The sequence below is a fragment of the Macaca thibetana genome, chromosome 2 (genome assembly GCF_024542745.1).
Source record: "Macaca thibetana thibetana isolate TM-01 chromosome 2, ASM2454274v1, whole genome shotgun sequence".
NCBI lineage: Eukaryota > Metazoa > Chordata > Mammalia > Primates > Cercopithecidae > Macaca > Macaca thibetana.
Genome location: NC_065579.1, coordinates 153,504,082 through 153,527,172, shown reverse-complemented (window position 1 = coordinate 153,527,172; position 23,091 = coordinate 153,504,082). Strand labels below are relative to the sequence as shown.

Genomic DNA, 23,091 nt, shown 5'->3' with positions numbered 1-23,091 from the left:
TTTGAAAAACATAATGTAGCAAACTCACATGAGGACAGATAGATAATCTGAATAGACCTATATCTACTGAAGAAATTAAACCAATTATTAGTAATCTTCCAAAACAGAAAGCACCAGGCCCACATGTGATTGCTGGTGAACTCTAACAAAATATTCGAGGAAAAAATTATATCAGTTCTCTGTAATCTCTTCAAGAAAATAGAAGCAGATGGAATATTTCCCAATTCATCCCAGGAGGTTTAGCATTACCCAAGTATCAAATCCAGACAAAGACATTACAAAAAAGGAAAACTACAGACCAGTATGTCTCATGAATATAAATGCAAAAATCATCTACAAAATATTAGTAAATCAAATCCAACAATGTATAAAAAGAATTATACACTATGACCAAGTGGGATTTATTCCAGTTATACAAGGCTCATTTAACATTAAAAAAAATTATGTAAACCATCACACCAACAGGCTACAGAAAAAACAATGAAATGATTATATCAGTAGATGCAGAGTAAACATTTGACAAAATCTCACACCCACACATGATAAAAACCCTTGATAAACTAGGAATGGAAGGGAACTTCTTCAACTTGATAAAGAACATCTACAAAGAACCTACAGCAACATCATACTTAATTGTAAGGAACTAGATGCTTACCTTCTAAGATCATGAACAAGATAAGGATGTGTCCCCAAGGATTTTTATTTGACATCTTAGTGGAAGTCCTAGCTGTAACACAGTAAGATCAGAAAGACAAACAAAAGATATACAGATTGGGAAGGAAGAAATAACACTATCTTTGTTTGCCGATGACATGATTATGTAGCACATCCCACGTAATCAACAAAAATGCTTCTGGAACTAACAAGTGATTCCAGTAAGGTTGCAGGATACAAGGTTAATATATGTAAGTCAGTTGCTTTCTTATATTACCAGCAATGAACAATTAAAAACACAGTATCATTTACATTGGCACCTAAAAGAACTGAAATACTTAGATATAAATATAAGAATATACATGTAAGATCTATATAACGAAAATCAGAAGACTCTGATGAAACACATCATAGAAGATCTAAATAAATGGGGGGGCAGAGTGTGATGGTTCATGGCTGTAATCACAACATTTTGGGAAGCTGAGGCAGGAGGATTTCTTGAGGCCAGGAGTTCAAGTCTGGCTCGGGACAATGTTGTGAGACCCCAGTTTCTAAAAAAAAAAAAATTAGCAATGTGTTGTGGCATGCGCCTGTAGTCCTAGCTACCCAGCAGACTGAGGTGAGAGGATCACTTGAGCCCAGAAGTTCAAGGTTGCAGTGAGCCATGATCATGCCACTGCACTCCAGCCTGGGTGACGGAGGGAGGCCCTTTTTCAAATGAATGAATGAATGAATGAATGAAGAGATATTCCATGTACATGGATAGAAAGATTCAATATGGTCAAAATACAGGTGTTTCCAACTTGATCTATAGGTTCAATTTAGTCCCAGCAAGTTATTTTGTAGATAATAGCAAACTGATTCCAAAGTGTATATGGAATGGCAAAAGACCCAGAATAACCAACACAATCTGGAAGGAGAGCCGTTGGGAGACTGTCATTACTGGACTTCAAGTCTTATTGTAAAGCTATAGTAATTAAAGACAGTGTGGTACAGGTAAAAGAATAAATAAATAGATCAATGATACAGAATAGGTAACCCCAAAATAGATCTATATAAATATAGTCAACTAATCTTTGACAAAGAAACAATGGCAATTCAGTGGAGAAAGTATAGTCTTTGAAACAAATGATGCTGGAACAACTGGACATCCACATACCAAAAAAAAAAAAAAAAAAAAAAAAAAAAAAATTCCAGACACAGTCCTTACATCTTTCAGAAAAATTATCCCAAAATGGATCATAGACTTAAATGTAAAACACAAAATTATAAAACTCTTAGAAGATAACAGAGGAAAACCTAGGTGATGTGGGTTTGGTAATAGCTTTTCAGGTACGATAGTAAGAAAAGAATCGGTAACTTGTATTTTATTAAAATAAGGCACAAAATGGCAGATAGGATGCAGAACTAACTTGCAGCTACCACTTGGATGGACAGAGCAGCATGTGGAGACCCACATCATGAACTTTTACTTCATGAACTACTGCAGGAACATACCAAGAAAGACAAGAAAATCCATAGACCCTTTGAAGGAGGTGGATTGCTGCTGCATGCTCTGTGGGACAGCAAAGGAACTGTGAGCCTGCTTGCTTTCTCAGCTTAGAGACTTGTAGCCTGAGGCAGGTTCTCAGCCCTGCTCACTGGCTGCCTGGAAGTAAACTCTGTGCTGTTGAGGGGGTACAGTGAGAGTGAGACTGGGCTTTCGGCTGCAGGCTCCCTGGGAACTGGGTGAGGCCTGTGGCTGCAAGCTTTTCCCCACCTCCCTGGTGACCTGTGGGATGCCCCCGGGAACATATCTCCATTGGCCTGAAAACTACACCCCCATTCCTCAGCAGCCACAGCAAGCCCTGCTCAAGGAGAGTCTGAGCTCAGACATGCCTAACCCTGACCCCAACTGATGGTCTTTGTCTTCCCACCCTAATCGGAGACAAATGACATAATCCCTTGGGAGCTGTATGGGCCTGCCCACTACCTGAGAAACCTGAATACTTATCCAACGGTGACCATAGGGCAAGCTTGTATCCTCCCTATACAACTGCAGCTGATGTGCTCTTGAAACCCCCACCTCATGGCTGGAGGCCAACGAACACAAAACCAACACACTTACCAAAAATACAACCAAGGACCTTCACAGAGTCCACTTCACTCCCTACCATCTCCAGTGGAGCAGGTGCTGGTATCCATGGCTTAGAAACCTGATAATGGATCACATCACAGGACTCTTGCAGACACCCCCACCCAGTACCAGCCCAGAGCCCAGTAGCTCCACTAGGTGACTAGATTTGCAAGAGAAATAACAATCACGCAATTTGGCTCTCAGGAAGCTCCACCCCAGGAGAAAGGGGAGAGCACCACATCAAGGGATCACCCCACGGGACAAAAGAATCTGAACAGCAGCCCTGGAGTGCCAGATCTTCCCACTGACATAATCCACCCAAATGAGAAGAAACCGGAAAAACAATTTTGGTAATATGACAAAACAAGGTTCTTTGACACCCCCAGAAAATCACACTAGCTCACCAGCAATGGATCCAAACCAAGATAAAACCTCTGAATTGCCAGAAAAAGAATTCAGAAGGTTGACTATTAAGCCAATCAAGGAGGCACCAGAGAAAGGTGAAGTCCAACTTAATGAAATAAGAAAAAATGATACACGATACGAATGGAAGACTCTCCAGTGAAATAGATAGCATAAATTAAAAAAACAATCACAACTTCTTGAAATGAAGAACACACCTAGAGAACTGCAAAATGCGCTGGAAAGGCTCAGCAATAATATTGAACAAGTAGAAGAAAGAACTTCAGAACTTGAAGACGGAGCTTCTGATTTAATCCAATCCAACAAAGACAAAGAAAAAAGAAAAAATAATGCCTCCAAGACGTTTGGGATGATGTTAAATGGTCAAACCTAAGAATATTGGTGTTCCTGAAGAAGAAGAGAACTTGAGAGTTGCAAATTAAATTAACAAATGACAGATTAATGGTAGAATGAGTTTATAAATTTTATTGATGGTAATATTTTTATTTTACCTGAATGGGGCTTCACAGAAAAGAAGTGGAAACCCAAAGAGATGGTTAGACTTGAGAGCTTATATACCACTAGAAGTTACCTGAATTCCAGAGCTGAATGTATCCGAGAGCTGACAGAATACTGAAAGCTATTTGAATTTCAAACACCAAGAGAAGAAATATCTCAATGCTCAACCAGAGGCATTCAGTAGCAACCTCAAAAAGATTTTACCTTAGTGGTAAGACTAAAGAAATCCTAAAGTAAAGCCACTCTAGACCCATCCTAATTCCCTAATGACATATGAGGCAAAGCATCTTTTCATATGCTTATTTGTGATCCATAGAGCCTCTTTGGTTATATATGTTCAGAAATTTTACCAATGTTTAAATTAGGTTGTTTTCTTATCGTTGAATTTTTAAAGTTCTTTAAACTTCTGGACAGCAATTCTTTAACAGATATGTGTTTTGCAAATATTTTCTCCAAGTCTGTGGCCTCTCTTTGATTCCTTTGAGAGTGCCTTTCGGGCCAGGGTGGAGCAAGATGGCAGAATAGGAACAGCTCCAGTCTCTAGCTCCCAGCGCGAGCGACACAGAAGATGGGTGATTTCTGCATTTTCAACTGAGGAATGCAGCTCATCGCCAGCAATGGATCAAAGCTGGATGGAGAAAGACTTTGACGAGTTGAGAGAAGAAGGCTTCAGTCCATCAAACTTCTCAGAGCTAAGGAGGAATTACGTACCCAGTGCAAAGAAACTAAATATCTTGAAAAAAGAATGAAAGAATGGATAACTAGAATAATCAATGCAGAGAAGGCCATAAACGAACTGACAGAGATAAAATCCATGACACGAGAAATATGTGACAGATGCACAAGTTTCAGTAACCGACTCGATCAACTGGAAGAAAGAGTATCAGCGATTGAGGGTCAAATGAATGAAGTGAAGCGACAAGAGAAGTCTAAAGAAAAAAGACGAAAAAGAAATGAACAAAGCCTTCAAGAAGTATGGGATTATGTGAAAAGACCAAATCTATGTCTGATTGGGGTGTCTGAAAGTGAGGGGGAAAATGGAACCAAATTGGAAAACACTCTTGAGGATATCATCCAGGAGAACTTCCCCAACCTAGTAAGGCAGGCCAACATTCAAATTCAGGAAATACAGAGAATGCCACAAAGATACTCCTCGAGAAGAGGAACTCCAAGACACATAATTGTCAGATTCACCAAAGTTCAAATGAAGGAAAAACTGTTAAGGGCAGCCAGAGAGAAAGGTCGGGTTACCCACAAAGGGAAGCCCATCATATTAACAGCAGATCTCTCAGCAGAAACTCTATAAGCCAGAAGAGAGTGGGGGCCAACATTCAACAGTCTTAAAGAAAAGAATTTTCAACCCAGAATTTCATATCCAGCCAAACTAAGTTTCGTAAGTGAAGGAGAAATAAAATTCTTTACAGAACAGCAAATGCTTAGAGATTTTGTCACCACCAGGCCTGCCTTACAAGAGACCCTGAAGGAAGCACTAAACATGGAAAGGAACAACCGGTACCAGCCATTGCAAAAACATGCCAAAATGTAAAGACCATCGATGCTAGGAAGAAACTGCATCAACTAACGAGCAAAATAACCAGTTAATATCATAATGACAGGATCAAGTTCACACATAACAATATTAACCTTAAATGTAAATGGACTAAATGGTCCAATTAAAAGACACAGACTGGCAAACTGGATAAAGAGTTAAGACCCATCAGTTTGCTGTATTCAGGAGACCCATTTCACATGCAGAGACACACATAGGCTCAAAATAAAGGGATGGAGAAAGATCTACCAAGCAAATGGAGAACAAAAAAAGCAGGGGTTGTAATACAAGTCTCTGATAAAACAGACTTTAAACCATCAAAGATCAAAAGAGACAAGGCCATTACATAATGGTAAAACGATCAATTCAACAGGAAGAGCTAACTATCCTAAATATATATGCACCCAATACAGGAGCACCCAGATTCATAAAGCAAGTCCTTAGAGACTTACAAAGAGACTTAGACTCCCATACAATAATAATGGGAGACTACAACACCCCACTGTCAACATTAGAAAGATCAACGAGACAGAAAGTTAACAAGGATATCCAGGAATTGAACTCATCTCTGCACCAAGCGGACCTAATAGACATCTACAGAACTCTCCACCCCGAGTCAACAGAATATACATTCTTCTCAGCACCACATCGCACTTATTCCAAAATTGACCACATAATTGGAAGTAAAGCATTCCTCAGCAAATGTACAAGAACAGAAATTATAACAAACTGTCTCTCAGACCACAGTGCAATCAAACTAGAACTCAGGACTAAGAAACTCAATCAAAACCGCTCAACTACATGGAAACTGAACAACCTGCTCCTGAATGACTACTGGGTACATAATGAAATGAAGGCTGAAATAAAGATGTTCTTTGAAACCCATGAGAACAAAGATACAACATACCAGAATCTCTGGGACACATTTAAAGCAGTGTGTAGAGGAAAATTTATAGCACTAAATGCCCACAAGAGAAAGCTGGAAAGATCCAAAACTGGCACTCTAACATCACAGTTAGAAGAACTAGAGAAGCAAGAGCAAACACATTCAAAAGTTAGCAGAAGGCAAGAAATAACTAAGATCAGAGCAGAACTGAAGGAGATAGAGACACAAAAAACCCTCCAAAAAATCAATGAATCCCGGAGCTGGTTTTTCGAAAAGATCAACAAAATTGATAGACTGCTAGCAAGACTAATAAAGAAGAAAACAGAGAAGAATCAAATAGACGCAATAAAAAATGATAAAGAGGATATCACCACCGACCCCACAGAAATACAAACTACCATCAGAGAATACTATAAACACCTCTATGCAAATAAACTAGAAAATCTAGAAGAAATGGATAATTTCCTGGACACTTACACTCTCCCAAGACTAAACCAGGAAGAAGTTGAATCCCTGAATAGACTAATAGCAAGCTCTAAAATTGAGGCAATAATTAATAGCCTACAAACCAAAAAAGTCCAGGACCAGATGGATTCACAGCTGAATTCTACCAGAGGTACAAGGAGGAGCTGGTACCATTCCTTCTGAAACTAAAAAGAGGGAATCCTCCCTAACTCATTTCACAAGGCCAACATTATGCTGATACCAAAGCCTGGCAGAGACACAACAAAAAAAGAGAATTTTAGACTAATATTCCTGATGAACATTGATGCAGATCCTCAATAAAATATTGGCAAACTGAATCCAGCAGCACATCAAAAAGCTTGTCCAACATGATCAAGTGGGCTTCATCCCTGGGATGCAAGGCTGGTTCAACATATGCAAATCAATAAATGTAATCCAGCATATAAAAGACAAAAGCCACATGATTATCTCAATAGATGCAGAAAAGGCCTTTGACAAAATTCAACAGCCCTTCATGCTAAAAACTCTCAATAAATTCGGTACTGATGGAACATATCTCAAAATAATAAGAGCTATTTATGACAAACCCACAGCCAATATCATACTGAATGGGCAAAAACTGGAAGCATTCCCTTTGAAAACTGGCACAAGACAGGGATGCCCTCTCTCACCACTCCTATTCGACATAGTGTTGGAAGTTCTGGCTAGGGCAATCAGGCAAGAGAAAGAAATAAAAGGTATTCAGTTAGGAAAAGAAGTCAAATTGTCCCTGTTTGCAGATGACATGATTGTATATTTAGAAAACCCCACTGTCTCAGCCCAAAATCTCCTTAAGCGGATAAGCAACTTCAGCAAAGTCTCAGGATACAAAATCAATGTGCAAAAATCACAAGCATTCTTATACACCAGTAACAGACAAACAGAGAGCCAAATCAGGAATGAACTTCCATTCACAATAGCTTCAAAGGGAATAAAATACCTAGGAATCCAACTTACAAGGGATGTAAAGGACCTCTTCAAGGAGAACTACAAACCACTGCTCAGTGAAATAAAAGAGGACACAAACAAATGGAAGAACATACCATGCTCATGGATAGGAAGAATCAATATTGTGAAAATGGCCATACTGCCCAAGGTAATTTATAGATTCAATGCCATCCCCATCAAGCTACCAATGAGTTTCTTCACAGAATTGGAAAAAACTGCTTTAAAGTTCATATGGAACCAAAAAAGAGCCTGCGTTGCCAAGACAATCCTAAGCCAAAAGAACAAAGCTGGAGGCATCATGCTACCTGACTTCAAACTATACTACAAGGCTACAGTAACCAAAACAGCATGGTACTGGTACCAAAACAGAGATACGGACCAATGGAACAGAACAGAGTCCTCAGAAATAATACCACACTTCTACAGCCATCTGATCTTTGACAAACCTGACAAAAACAAGAAATGGGGAAAGGATTCTCTATTTAATACATGGTGTTTTAAAAAGTACACACCTTAATTAAAAATACATTATTGCTAAAACAAACAAACAAAAAAAACAAACAAAAAAAAGCCTGCTAACAATCATTTGAGGCTCCAGTGAGCTATAATCTTTTTGTTGTGGAGGGTCTTGCCTTGATGCTGATACCTGCCAACTAATCAGAATGGTGGTTGCTGAAGATTGGCATGGCTCTGGCAATTAAAACAAACAGTGGAGTTTGCCATATCAATGGTCTTGTCTTTTTCACAAAGGATTTCTCTGTAGTATGCAGTGCTGGTTGATAGTATTTTACTCATAATAAAGCTTCTTTTAAAATTTGGAAAAAAAAAAAAAAAAGAAAATGTGGCACATATACACCATGGAATACTATGAAACCATAGAAAAGGATTAGTTCATGTCCTTTTCAGGGACATGGATGAAGCTGGAAATTATGATTCTCAGCAAACTAACACAGGAACAGAAACCAAACACTGCATGTTCTCACTCATAAGTGGGAGTTGAACAATGAGAACACATGGACACAGGGTGGGGAACATCACACACCAGAGCCTGTTGTGGGGCGTGGGACTAGGGTAGGGATAGCATTAGGAGAAATACCTAATGTAGATGACGGGTTGATGGGGGCAGGAAACTACCATGGCACATGCATACCTGTATAACAAACCTGCACGTTCTGCACCTGTATCCCAGTACTCGAAGTATAAAAAATATATAAATTTCCAGAATTCCCAGGCCCCACCTTAGAACTATTGTATCAGAAATTCTCAGGGTAGGGCTCAGCCATCTGTGTATTAACATGTGCTCTAGATTATTTTGATGCATGATAAAGCTTGAGAATCAATATTTTAGGAAAACTCAGTGGCTTTTTAAACTTGATCAAATAAAGCAATAGCTCCCCTTTCCCCAAGAAAGAAAGGGAGTTTATTTTTTTAATTTTTATTTATTTTTTATTTTATTCATTTATTTATTTATTTATTTATTTTTATTTATTTATTTTTATTATACTTTAAGTCCTAGGGAGTTTATTAAAAGGATGTTGGGTAACTAACTGGGAGAGTTGGAAAAATGAGTTCAAACAGGCTTCCAAGAACAACATCGCAAACCATGCTATAGAATTGACCTAATGTAGATTGTATTGACAATCTTTAAACAAATTATGATCTCTTCTCCCACTGTATCTTTATTGCATGTAAGAATTACTCAGAGAAGGAAAAGGCTGAAAGATAAGCAGCAACCAGTTCATGAAACACCCCATAAACCACATGATTAAAACCCCATAAAGAATTTGGATATTATTTTCCTGGCAGGAGATTTTCATTGTGGAAATGCCATTCCTTCAACAGAAGGCCCATCCATATTATGAAGGGAAACCTGCTGTACTCAGTGTTTGCTGATTTAAATATTAATCACATAAAAAGTATCTTAATAGCAAGATTTAGACTGGTGTTTGGTCAAAAACTGGGTACCTAAATGGACATAAAATTAACCACTACACAAGGAGACCAGTTAAGGAGTTGCAATGTGCAAGATTTGATAGTAGCATTAAGAATGGGCAAAAATAGATGTACTCAAGAGATACTTAAAAGTAGAACTGACTAACATAATATGTTGAATTTGGAATAGAATAATGGATTATAGGCCTGACCATCTTAGTGGATGATTTTGCCACTCACTGAGATAGGATACAGAAAAAGCAAAGCAGGCTTTGGTAGGAAATATAACCAGTTTGTTACATGCTAAATATAAGATTTTTGTGGTACATGCAAGTAGAGTAATCTACTAGGTATTTAGATGCATTTTCTGAAATTTGGGGAAGAATTCTGAGCTACAGATAAAGCTTTGGGAATCATAAACATATAATGGTAATTGAAAGCTGAGATGTCGCAGGAGGAGTGAGTGAGTAAGGTATGAAAAGAGGTAGGTCTAGAAAAGAATGTAGGAAAATATATAAGAAGTAGAGAAAAATAATTTCCCAAGGGAACTTGAGAAGTGATGGCCAGAAAGAAAGAAATTGGAGAGTCTTGTTATTATAAAAAGCCAAAGGAAGAAGAATGTATCATGTAGAAAGGTTGGATTATAAAGTCAAATTTTCCAATAGGGATCAAATTAGATAAAGATTGAAAAGTGATAATTGAAAGTTGTTATTTGTGACTTTATTAGCCACTAGGTAATAAATTCATGTGATTTTTATGGTATGTTTACCCACTTGGTGTTAAACCAATATATTACCAAGTAATCTGTAAGTGTATTTGTAATTTTAGCATTAACTGTTATATATTCTTGTAACTAAGAACCTTTTTTAATAATTGAAAGATAAATTATAGTGTTTTATATAAAATTATACACTTTGAGTTTTATGAACATTTGTTATAATTATATAAACTAAATGTCACCACTGAAAAGTATCAGACTGTGAAAACATGAATTAAACTGATTAATAAATTACTGCTTTAAGAAATACTTAAAAGATCTTGAAATATTTTAACTCTTATTAAAAATAGTATTTTCTCATGCCATTTCTATGTTTTAAAAAATTGATTCTATGCAAGTCTTTTGGATAGTAACTACTAAAATAGCACTAGGAAACTAGGCTTTGGATATTATTTTAAAATGAGTGTCTATAAAATACCGCTCTCTAGGTAGCAAATGGAGGTTAGTAATATAAACAAGACAGAAACCATTGGTTTCTTTGTTTTTTTTTTTTCTTAAATTTATATACATTTAAGGGGTACAAGTGCAGTTTTGTTGCATGAATATACTACATAGCGGTGAATTCTGAGTTCTTAGCGTAACCATTACCCAAATAATATACATTATACCTATCAAGTAATTTCTTATCCCTCATCCTCCTCCCTCTCACCCTTCTGAGTGTCCGATGTCTATTATTTCACACTTTATGTCCATGTGCACACGTTATTTAACTCCCATCTGTAAGTGAGACTGTAATATTTGACAGTTTCTGAGTTGACCTAACTTAACAGCCTCTAATTCCGTTCATGTTGCTGCAAAAGATATGATTTCATTTTTCATGGCTGAATAGTATTCCACTATATATCTCTCTATATAGCTGTACCTATATCATCTATCTATCCATCCATCTGTCTATGTACCTATCTAGCTCACATTTTCTTTATTGAATCATCCATTAATGGACACTTAGATTGATTCCACATATCTGCTATTGTGAATAGTGCTGCAATAAACTTATAAGTGCAGTTATCTTTTTGGTATAATGATTTCTTCTCCTTTGGGTAGATACCTAATAGTGGGATTGCTGGATTGAATAGTAGTTATATTTTTACTTCTTTGAAAAATATCCATACTATTTTCCATAGAGTTTGTACTAGTTTATATTCCCACCAACAATGTATAAGTGTTGCCTTTTCTCCACATCCTTGCCAACTTCTGTTATTTTTTGGCTTTTAAATAATAGTCATTCTGACATAAGAAGATATCTCATTGTGGTTTTAATTTGTATTTCTCTAATGAATAGTGTTGTAGAGCATTTTTTATATACTTGCTGGCAATTTATAGGTCTTCTTTTTTGGAAAAAATGCCTGTTCATGTCCTTTGCCTGTTTTTTAATGGGGTTATTTGTTTTACTGTTGTTGAGTTGTTTGAGTTCCTTGTAGGTTTTGGTTATCAGTCCACAGTATAGTTTGTGCATATTTTCTCCCATTCTGCAGGTTGGCTGTTCACTCTGTTCATTGTTTCCTTTGCTGTCCGAAGGTTTTATTTTAATTCAACCCCACTTGTCTATTTTTGTTTTTGTTGCTTTTGCTTTTGAGGTCTTAATAATGAATCCTTTGCCTAGGCCAATGTCCAGAAGAGTTTTCCCAAGTTTTCTTCTAGTAGTTCTATAGTTTGAGGTCATACATTTAAGTCTTTACTCCATCTTGAGTTGGTTTTTGTATATAGTGAGAGATAGGGGTCCAGTTTCATGTTTCTGCATATGGCAATCCAATTTTCCCAGCACCGTTTATTGAAAAGAATGTCCTTTTCCCAGTGTATGTTTTCATTACTTTATCAAGTATCAGTTGGATGTAGACAATGTGGCTTTATTTGTGGGTTCTCGATTCTGTTCTATTGATATATGTGTCTATTTTTATATCAATATCATGCTGTTTGGGTTACTGTAGCTTTGTAGTATAATGTGAGGTCAGGCAATGTTATGTCTTCAGCTTTGTTCTTTCTGCTTAAGATTGCTTTGGCTATTCTGGCACTTTTGTTTGTTCCATATGAATTTTAAGAGTTTTTTTCTAATTCTGTGAAAAATGACATTAGTATTTCGATAGAAATTGCATTGAATCTGTAGATTGCTTTGGAATGTATGGTCATTTTAATGAATCTAGATGAATTTAAGGAAAGTTGCCATTTTAACAATATTGAATCTTGAACATCTTCATTTGTTTTGGTCTTTAATTTCTCTTTGTAATATTTTATAGCTTTCAGTGAACAGGTCTTAAAACATCTTTTGTTAAACTTATTCCAAAGTATTTCTTGATGCTATTTTAAATGAATTTTTCTTAATATATAATTGGTCTTTGCTAGTAGATAGAATTACAATTGATTTAAAAATTTGGGGGCTGGACATGGTGGCTCACAACTGTAATCCCAGCACTTTGGGAGGCTGATATGGGCAGATCACTTGAGGTCAGGAGTTTGAGACCAGCCTAGCCAACATGGTGAAATCCCATCTCTACTAAAACTATAAAGATTAGCTGGGCATAGTGGTGGGCTCCTGTAATCCCACTTACTTGGGAGGCTGAGGCAGGAGAATCGCTTGAACTCACGAGGCAGAGGTTGCAGTAAGCTGATATTGTGTTACTATACTCCAGCCTGGGCAACATGAGTGAGACTCCATCTTAAAAAAAAAAAAATTGATTTTGGGTTCTACAACCTTGTCATTTATTTGTTTCAGTAATATTTTATGGCTTTCTTGTTGTTTTCCTATATAAATTTTATGTTTTCTACAAATAGAGTTGTCTTCCTTTCCAGCCGGCATGCTTTTTATTTATTTTTCTCACCTTAATGTACTTGATAGTACTTCTAGTATCTAGCATGATAGTAAATAGAAATAATGATAGATGATTCTTGCTTTATTCATATCCTAGGTAGAAAGTATCGTTCCTCTTGCTGTTAAGAATAATGTACAAATTTTCCTTAAATGCACTTAATCAGATTGAGGAAGTTCACTTTTCCTAGTTTGCTGGGAGATTTTATTATGAAAGCATCTTAAATTTTGTCAAATGCTTTTTCTGTATCTATCAAAATGATTGGTTTTGTTTTCAGTTGATAGGATGACTTACATTGATTGATTTTTAAAATGTTCAACCAACATTGCATTCCTGGCGTAAATCCCACTGGTTATATTATATAATTCTTTAAACATTTTTAAAATATATATATTTTCTAGAGATGAGGTCTTTCTCTGTCACCCAGACTCGAGTTCAGTGGCATGGTCATAGCTCACTGAAGCCTCAAATTCCTGGGTTCAAGCAATTCTCCCATCTAAGCCTGCTGAGTAGCTGGGACTACAGGCATACATCATCATGCACAGCTAATTTTTCAAAAATCTTTTTTGTAGAGATGGGGTCTCACTATGTTGGCCAGGCTGGTCTTGAACTCCTGGCTTCAAGCAATCATTCTGCTTTGGCTTCCCAAAGTATTGGGATTCCAGGAGTGAGCCACCACACCTGGTGGCTTTTTTTTTCTTTCTTTTTTTCTTTTTTTTTGAAAGGTTCTACTCTGTCATCCAGATGGGAGTGCAGAGGTGTGATCAGAGCTCACTATAACCTTAAACTCCTGGACTTAATCTTCTTGCCTCACTGTCCTTATTATCTGGGACCACAGGTATGTGCCATTGAACCCAGCTAATTTTATTATTTTTTAAAGTTTTGTAGAGATGGGGTCTTGCTATGTTGCCCAGGCTGGTCTTGAAATCCTGGCCTCAAGTGATCCTCCTGCCTTGGCCTTATGAAGCACTATAGGCTTTTTATATGTTGTTGTATTCAATTTGCCAACTTTTTTGATTGGTATTTTTTGAATCTATATTCATGAGAGATATTAGTCTGAAGTTTTCTTGTTTTATGATATCGTTTGTCATGATGTGGTATTAGAGTAAAAGTATTTTTATAGAATGAGTCAGAAAATCTTTCCTCCTCTCAATTTTTCTGCAGGAATTTTATAGAATTGGCATTATTTTTTCCTCTAAATGTATCATAGATTTTATTTTATAAGTAATGGTATCTTGACCTGGAGTTTTCTTTGAGGAAATAATTTTAATTAGAATTAATTTGTTTAGTTTCATTAATTTGTATAGTGCTGTTAAATTTCCTGCTTCTCCTTGGGTAATTTGTGTCTTTCTGGAAATTTGTCCATTTCATTTAGATTGTCAAATTTATTGGCATAATTTTGTAAATAATATTTGTTTGTTGTCTTTTTAATTTCTAAAGTTTTTTTGGTAATATTCCTTTCCTTATAAAGGAAATGTGTGTTATTTCTTTTTACCTTGATCACTCTGGCTGAAGGTTTATTAATTTCATTGAATTTTTCAAACCAGCTTTTGGCTTCACTCTTTTTTTAATCGTTAATCTGTTTCTATTTTACTGATTTATCTGATCATCTTTATTATTGTTCTCCTTTTTTTCTGGTTTTAATATTAATTTGCTCTTCTTTTTCTAGCTTCTTAATATGAAAGCTTACATAATTCAAGATATTTTTCTTTGCTAATATAGGTAGCAAAGGCTGTAAATTTTTCTCAAAGTGCTGCTTTAGCTGCATCTCACACCTTTGGTATGTTATATTTTTATTAGTGTGTCAAATTATTATCTAATTACTCTTATGGTTTTTTAAATCAATGTTTATTTAGTAGTTTGTAATTTAATTTTCAAACATTTGGAGAGTTTTCTGGATGTTATTAATTTCTAATTCAATTATGGTCAGAAACTATACTCTTTATGATTTCAATACTTTCAAATGTTTTTATGCTTGTTTTATAGTTAGAAATATTTTATCTCTTAGTAATTGTTTCTTTTATACTTCAAAAATATACGTATTCTGCTCTTTTCGGGTTGTGTGTTTTATAAATGCCAATTGGGTCAAGTTGGTTGATAGTCTTTTATTTATGTCTTCTTAATTTTTACTGATTTTGTCTTATGTTAGTTATCGAGAAAGAGGTGTTAAAAACTCCAACTGTAATTGTGAATTCATCTGTTTCTCTTGTGGTTCTATCATTTTTGTATCATGTATTTTATCTCTGTAATTAGGTGTATAATTTAGGATTTTTATGTTTTTTAAAAATAATTTGACCCACTTATTATTATGAAGTGACCACCTTTAACCCTGGTAATGTTCTGTGTTCTGAAATCAACTTTACTGTATATTAATATATCTTTCCACCTGTATCTTGATTAATGTTAGCATGGTGTATAATTTTCCATGTTTTAACTTTTAACCTATTTGTATATATTTAAAGGAGGTTTGTGTTCAAAGCACATACTTAGGTCTTGCATTTTTGTCTTCTCTGACAATCACTGCGTTTTAAATGGGGTGTTTACCCTGTTTGCGTTTAGTGTGGTATTGGTATGGTTGGGTATAAACCTACCATCTTGCTCTTTGTTTTCTATTTATCTTGCTAGTTCTTAGTTTCCCCCAACAATGTTCTGCCTGATTTTTGTTAAACTTTTTAATGATTTCATTTTGTCTCCTTTGTTGGCTAATTTAGCTATAATAATCTTGGTGATTGCCTTATGATTTATATTAATAGTGTACAGCTGTACCTTATCAAAGTTTACCTTCAATTAAGGTTATACTACTTTATGAATGGTACAATAGTAAAGTTTCTATTTCTCCTACTATTGGCTTTTGTGATATTGTTAACATCATTTTACTTCTACATATGCTATAAACCACAAATGTACTATTATTATTTTTGCTTTAAACAGTAAATTATCTTTTAAGGATAACTTATATTTTATATTTACCCATATATTTATCATTTGAAATGTTCTTTATTCCTTTTTGTATATCCAGATACTATTTGATATCATTTCCCTTTTGCCTGAAGACCCTCTTTAACATTCCTTTTAGTGCAGGTCTTTTCAGGATGAGTTATTTCAGGTTTGTGTGTCTGAAAAGTGTCTTTATTTCAGTTTCATTTTTGAACACAATTTAATTTTGGTCATTATTTTAAAAAATATTTTATCTCTTCTCTCCCTCCTCTTTCTCTTTTTTATTACTCAAATTACAACTTATTAGGCCATTTGACAGTGATCCGCAGTTCATTGGTGTGCTGTTCTTTCTCTATGCCTCAGTTATTTTTTTCTCTGTGTTATATTTTGGATAGTTTTTCTTGACTTATTTTCAAGTTCACTAATCTTCAATGTATTTTTTTTTAATCTCTAGATATTCTATTTGAGATAGTTAGGTAGGTAGATGGATGGATAGATAGATCTATCTTCTGTGTATCTACTTAACATGCTCAATCTCCTCTCTGCCTTCTTCAACATATGCAGTGTAGTATAATAAATGTTTTACTATCTCTGTCTATTATTTCTATCCTGTTTTATTTCTGGGTCTCTTTCTACTGATATTTCTCCTTGTTACAAGTTATATATTTTAGTTCTCTGCATTGAATGGCATAACTCTTGAATTTTACCTTTTTGAGTGCTAAAGTTTTTTGTATTTGTATAATTATCCTTGATCTTTGTTTAGTATGCAGTTAAGTTATGTGGAATAGTTTGATCCTTTTGTAACCTGGTTTTAAGTATTGGTAAGCAGAACCAGAGCAGTCTTTATCTTAGGGAGGAATTTTTCCTCATACTGAGATAATATTCTCTGAGTACTTTGCATGTGAATTCTGAGGGCTTGCACTTTTGCTGATAGGAACATGAAAAATTCTTGCCTCAATATAAACTTTGCTTTCGGTTTGTTTTCTTGATTTCTTTTTCAAGAAGTATGCTTTTTCTTCTTGGTTTGTTCTTTCCTCAGTCTCAGGTAGTTTTCTCAAACTTATTCCTTCATTAGTACTTAGCTAAAGATTTGAGGAGGACCCTTCTGCAAATCTCTAGAGCTCTTTTTTGTGTCACATTTTCTTCTTTGCTACTCAACCCTATGAACTCTAGTTGTCCCTGGCCTCCCTAGACTGTTAGTTCTGTCTCCTTACTCAGTAGGCCTGCTAGATTTTATCTGGGTTCCCCCTCCTTGTGCTGGAGTCTTGAAATTCTCTCTAGGCAGTAAACTGGGGCTATCATAAGCCTCGCCTTATATATTTTCTTTCTTTCGGGGATCATTGTCATTTCCTACCTGATGTGTAGTGTCTTAAAATTTGTTACATAAATTTGGTAAGATTTTTAATTGTTTTAGGTAGTGAGTAGATCTGGCCCACATTCCTCATTATGACCATAAGTGGAGACTCTCATCTAATTTATATCTTTATGCAAGCAAACAAATGATAAGTAAATATACATATGTATCAGATCATTTGGTATAGAATATGTAAGTAAATTTTGTTATATGGTGTTTTCTCATTCCTTTTTTTAACCTCCATTCCTCCTCCTTCCTTTTTTTCTCTCTATCTCTTCCCTATATGTTATGTAGTATAGTGTAGATGACTTGTTACTATTTATTTTCTAGTTTTCTTGTTTTTTTACCTTATTTGTCATGTTTTTCTATGTAGATATTTTATACTTTTATTTAGTCAACTATGTCAATCAATTTCTTTATGATCTCTGGGTTTTAAATTATGCTTAGAAGATTTTTTATATGTCAAGATTATCAACATATTTACCTGTGTCTTTTTAAACTCATCTTATGATTTAATTATGTCAAATTATTGACTCATTTTGAATTTATTTTAGTGAAAAAAGTGTTTAATCAATTAAAATATCTTAAATGAAATGAGGTGTATCTGGATTCCCAATTCTTTTTTAACTTCATGGAAAAAGCTGCTGTCTTTCAAATTCCTTACTGTCATTCTATTTTTCAAATTGTTGGAGTATTAAACATCTGAGCTATACAATTTAACTTACATCTACTAAGAGTAAGATTTTTCAACTATTTATAAAAATAAGGGAAACTAAAAAGCAAAACATCTGATGCTAAATAAGTTAGTTTCTTTACTCATTAATATTGGTGCTAATTAAATGTTAGAATCCTTGACTTTTATTATATTAGACTCGGGAGACCTGGTGTTGATTGCTATTGCCAACATGAAAGTGGCGCAGCTGTCCTACAGCTCCAATTTTTGATCAATGAGGTAAGGATTATTTTTTGACTACTTAAATCACACACTCCCCCACTACACAGTGAATCAGTTAATGTAATTTTTAAATACTGTGATTCTAAATGCTTAAATATATATGCACTCAATATTACTTCTGATTACATTTTTCACAAAAGACTGTACTCCTGTATTGGTTTATTTATTAAATTCTAAAGAAAAAAGATTGTATATATCATATTCTGTTATTGTTACTATATAGCATCATTTAGTTTAATTATTTAAATTTTTTAAAAAATCCTAATGTCCTTTGATTGCTTCACTGGCCACTAATTTGTTTTTCTATCCACTCACTTCCCACCAACTTAAATTTTTTAACCAAGGCCTAACTTCATATTTTATCTTTATCTTCCCTGAAATGATCTTTTTGCTTATATACATATTGGCCCTTTTATCTGTATATATCTCCAAATGCATCTGTTGGAATAGATATGCATTTGTATTTATTTTGTGTCCATAGCTATTATGGGAATTAGCTCTCTACTTTATCTACATTTTTATAAAATTATGGTGATAAGGAACTCTCTGAAAACAAAATATGTATTTATGAAGCTCAGAGAGGTTGCAGATATTACATTAGTAGAAGGCTACTTGAGGCTTTCTTGAATCAGATTTTTATAGTGGAAATTAGAGTCTTCTAGAGCTTATTTTATATTAAGTGAGCCAGTCAATGCAAAAATGCTTTAAAAGTTTGTGCCATGCCAAATGCAGGCACTTAGAAAATTGAATTCAGTGCCTCGGAAAAAAAAGTTTGGTTATTTTTTCACGGCATGACAATGATCTTTCATTCAGTGTCTGCATATATTTGCATATATCTATATCTGTATATCTTCCTAAGAACTTACATTGTAAATGTGGGTAAAATGTCTCATAGAACTTCATATCAGAGATAACCCGAGGCAAGAAAGATATTGGCAAATGCTCACTTTTCACTTCTCTTGGCTCAAAATCTTTCTCAGAAGACTGTGAGATCCTCTTTATTGACAAACCTAGCATATTTCAAATGTAGGCACACTTGCTGTGGGGTACTGAAATGAGAAAGGAAGGTAAAGAAAACATTTGAAAAATATTTCGTTGTAATAACTGCTCATTATTATCTAGAATGGCAGGCTTCTTGAGGTCTCAGTGCTACTCTGTAGTTCCTTGTTGAGGGATCTCAGCTGTTTGCCTTCTGCATGGATATACACTTACAGGCATAATTTGTTTCCATGTGATTTGTATTGGATCTGATCCTTTGAGATTTGTCTTCCAGGCCTAAGTTTGCCCCTGTGGTACATAACTGAGAATAAATAAAGACAAGCCTTCAACCTCCTTGCCTTGTTCACATCATTTATCCTGAACTACTCGCCCTATGTACCTCACACAAAGTTTCTGTATCTTTTCCCAACTTCCCAGTTTCTGACCTGACTGGTTTTTCTATTCTTAGTTTTAAATATTTTCACAGATCTTTATAGTGCTTTTGGTAGGTTCACTTTGTTTTTATAAATGAACCTGGACACTCTGCTGATGTGCTTACTTTCACGTATCTGTCTCTGTTGGTGCTGTTAGGCTTAGTGGTATCGTTCACTTCCCTCCAATGATAAGTCACATCTCAGTTTTATCACAGAATTAAGAATGCTGGCTGGGTGCAGTGGCTGACGCTTGTAATCCTAGAACTTTGGGAAACTGAGGCAGGTGGATTACGAGGTTAAGAGATCAAGACCATCTGGGCCAAAATGGCAAAACCCTGTCTCTACTAAAAATACAAAAATTAGCTGGGCATGATGGCACACGCCTGTTGTCCCAGGTACTCGGGATGCTGAGGCAGGAGAATTGCTTGAACCTGGGAGGCAGAGGTTGCAGTGAGCTAAGATTGCACCACTGCACTCCAGCCTGGCAACAGAGCAAGACTCCATCTCAAAAAAAAAAAAAAAAAAAAAAAAAAAAAAATTACTGCGTTCCTCACTAGAATTATTTAGGTATTACACTAAGATATTATTGAATATATGCTACTTTAATTCCATTTTGCCTTTGGCATGTTATATCTTCTGTATAGCATGTAGCTATCTCTTGTAGAGCATGTTTTATTGTTGTTACATATCATGTTCTATCCTCACCCTATCTCAGGTGAACTTCCACCTCTCTGGGAAATGAGACCAGTATACTGTATCTCAAAAAAATCAATTGTAGCTCATCAAATGCTTTCAAGGAATCCTAATAGATTTCTAGTTGGTTTATAGGAAGCATATGTACAGTATACAAATAAAACAGGCAAACAAACACAAAAATTCTCAAAGCATATATAGAATACCTCCTATTTCATGGCAGGAAATTATCTGAGTTTATGTTAAGATATACATATCAATATATACATCTTTGAACATGTATATAGGTAATTAGATACAAATATGCAAATCATTTAAATTTCTAAATATTTTCGTGAATATGATCTTTGATTATGTTTCTATTTTTATAAAGCCATTCCTCTCTGAGACTAAAATCACTCATACCCAATATGAAGAGACCCATCATAGGATACATGAGCATTTTTTTGGCTTAGAAATTGTTACAGAAGGGCATTTAGATTCCTATCTTCTTTCTTCTAATTCAGAAAGAAGAAATAAATGCTAGCGATTTCAATATAGTTCTTCCTAGCATCTAATTGGGATATCTGTGATTGATACTGTAAACTATGAGAGATTACTTCTAACAAAGTACTTTGGAAAATATAAAAAGCCTTTCAGGTATCTCAGGACAACCAAGGTTCTGAAAGATCACTCTTAGAGAACACATTTAATGCTCTGGATTTAGGATCCATTAATGGATAAGCATCGACATTTTCAGCTGGTCAACTGTCATTATGGTAAAAGTTCTAACATTTTTAAATGATCTGATTTAACCCAGTAAATAAGTAGTTTAAGCATATAAGCAAAGTCATACAAACAGTTATTATCTGTCCATATGCTTTCTGCCACATTAAGAGGTAGAAAATATCCTATTGTATGTGAAATAGGATTCATTTGTATTTGGCGGTGCTGTATAAAAAGAATCTTAGTATAATTTTATAGTTATACTAAATTCTAGTTGGAGAAATGTTTTCTTTTATTATGGATATTTTCCTTTACTGTTGATGAAGCTTCTTAGACTATAAGAAGCAAATTAAATTATACCAAATATACTTTTTAGGAAGAATATACACTTTCCAAATATACAGAAAATTCTTGCACAGGAGAATTTTTATATGACCTGTATTCAATTTTGTAAGACTGCATTGAATATTTGCTTCTCTGTAAGGCTATATAGTATATGTGTAAATAGTAGAAACAAAAACATCCCTAAACTATTTTTTCCCAAAGAAAAACCTTTAATGATCATAATGATGCTATAATAATTAATCCTCTCTATTGGTAAATAAATATTCCTTAAACTAGTCTTTCTGACAGTCGAAATGCAGTGGGTCAGTTGCCTCTTCTACTTTCAGCATTCTTACCCTTCCTGATTGAAGTTTATGCACCTATCCTTCCTGATATTTCTGGGTTTTATAGACGCAAGTAACTCTTCAGGTAGTAAAAAAATTGAGTAAATTAGTTTGTTTGTGCTTCACAAAAACCCTTAATTAAGTAAATCACACACTTACTTTATCTTTTTTTTGTTCTAGGGTGCCTTGGTCAGTGCAAGTTCAGATGATACACTTCATTTGTGGAACCTTAGACAAAAAAGGCCAGCCATTCTCCATTCTCTTAAATTTAACCGAGAACGGTAAGAACCTATGGATTAAACAATTTCTTAATGTACAACAAAATTATTTCCTGAGGAAGTTTCTGTTAACTTGACAGGTTTTTTCCCTCATAATCTCAACAGCTAGAAATAATTTAATGTTTATGCTTACTTTCATAGTGGTTTCTTTTTTGTAGAAAATGCATAATTGATATAGATCCAGTCACCTACTAATGCAATGTTTATTAGCTTAAGGAACTTTTGGGCTATAATTATGGGATTTTCTATGTATAGAATCATATTATCTTCAAAGAGAGATAGTTTGACTTCCTTTCTTCCTATTAATATTTACAAGCTTTTTATTTCTTTCTCTTGCATGATTGCTCTGCCTAGGACTTCCAGTACTATGTTAACTAGGAATGGTGAGAGATGGTATCCTTGTCTTGTTTTGGTTTTCAAGGGGAATGCTTCCAGCTTTTGCCCATTCAGTATGATGTTGGCTATGGGTTTGTCATAGATGGCTCTTGTTATTTTGAAATATGTTCCTTCAATGTCTAGTTCGTTGAGGGTTTTTGACATGAAGGACATCAAATTGTACCAGAAGCCTTTTCTGCATCTATTGAGATAGTCATGTGGTTTTTGTTTTCAATTCTGTTTATATAGTAAATCACATTTATTTATTTGTGATTATTAAACCAACCTTGCATCCCAGGATAAAGCCTGCTTGAGTGTGATTAACTTTTTCATGTGCTGCAGGATTCAGTTTGCTAGTATTTTGTTGAGAATTTTTACATCTGTGTTCATCAAGGATATTGGCCTGAAGATTTTTTTGTTGTATTTCTGCAGGTTTTGGTATCAGGATGAAGCTGGCCTCATAGGATGAGTCAGAGAGGAGTTCCTCCTCCTCAGTTTTTTAGAGTAGTTTCAGTTAGAATGGTACAAGCTATTCTTTATGCATCTGGTGGAATTTGGCTGTGAATCATTCTTGTCCTGGGTCCTTTATGGTTGGTAGGCCTTTTATTACTGATTTAATTTT

At 34.9% G+C, this 23,091-nt stretch overlaps 1 protein-coding gene across 3 annotated transcripts in view; it reads left to right on the top strand.

The window, feature by feature from the left end:
* STXBP5L (syntaxin binding protein 5L) overlaps positions 1 to 23,091 on the top strand; it is a 512,379-nt gene that overhangs the window by 103,424 nt on the left and 385,864 nt on the right. For 2 of the 3 annotated variants that reach the window (XM_050781882.1, XM_050781881.1), the window contains exons 4-5: positions 18,254 to 18,335; positions 21,997 to 22,097. In XM_050781882.1, coding sequence (XP_050637839.1) covers positions 18,254 to 18,335; positions 21,997 to 22,097 — 183 coding nt within the window. Of the gene's footprint in view, positions 1 to 18,253; positions 18,336 to 21,996; positions 22,098 to 23,091 lie in introns of those variants that run through there. The other variant, XM_050781884.1, reaches the window with a different exon arrangement.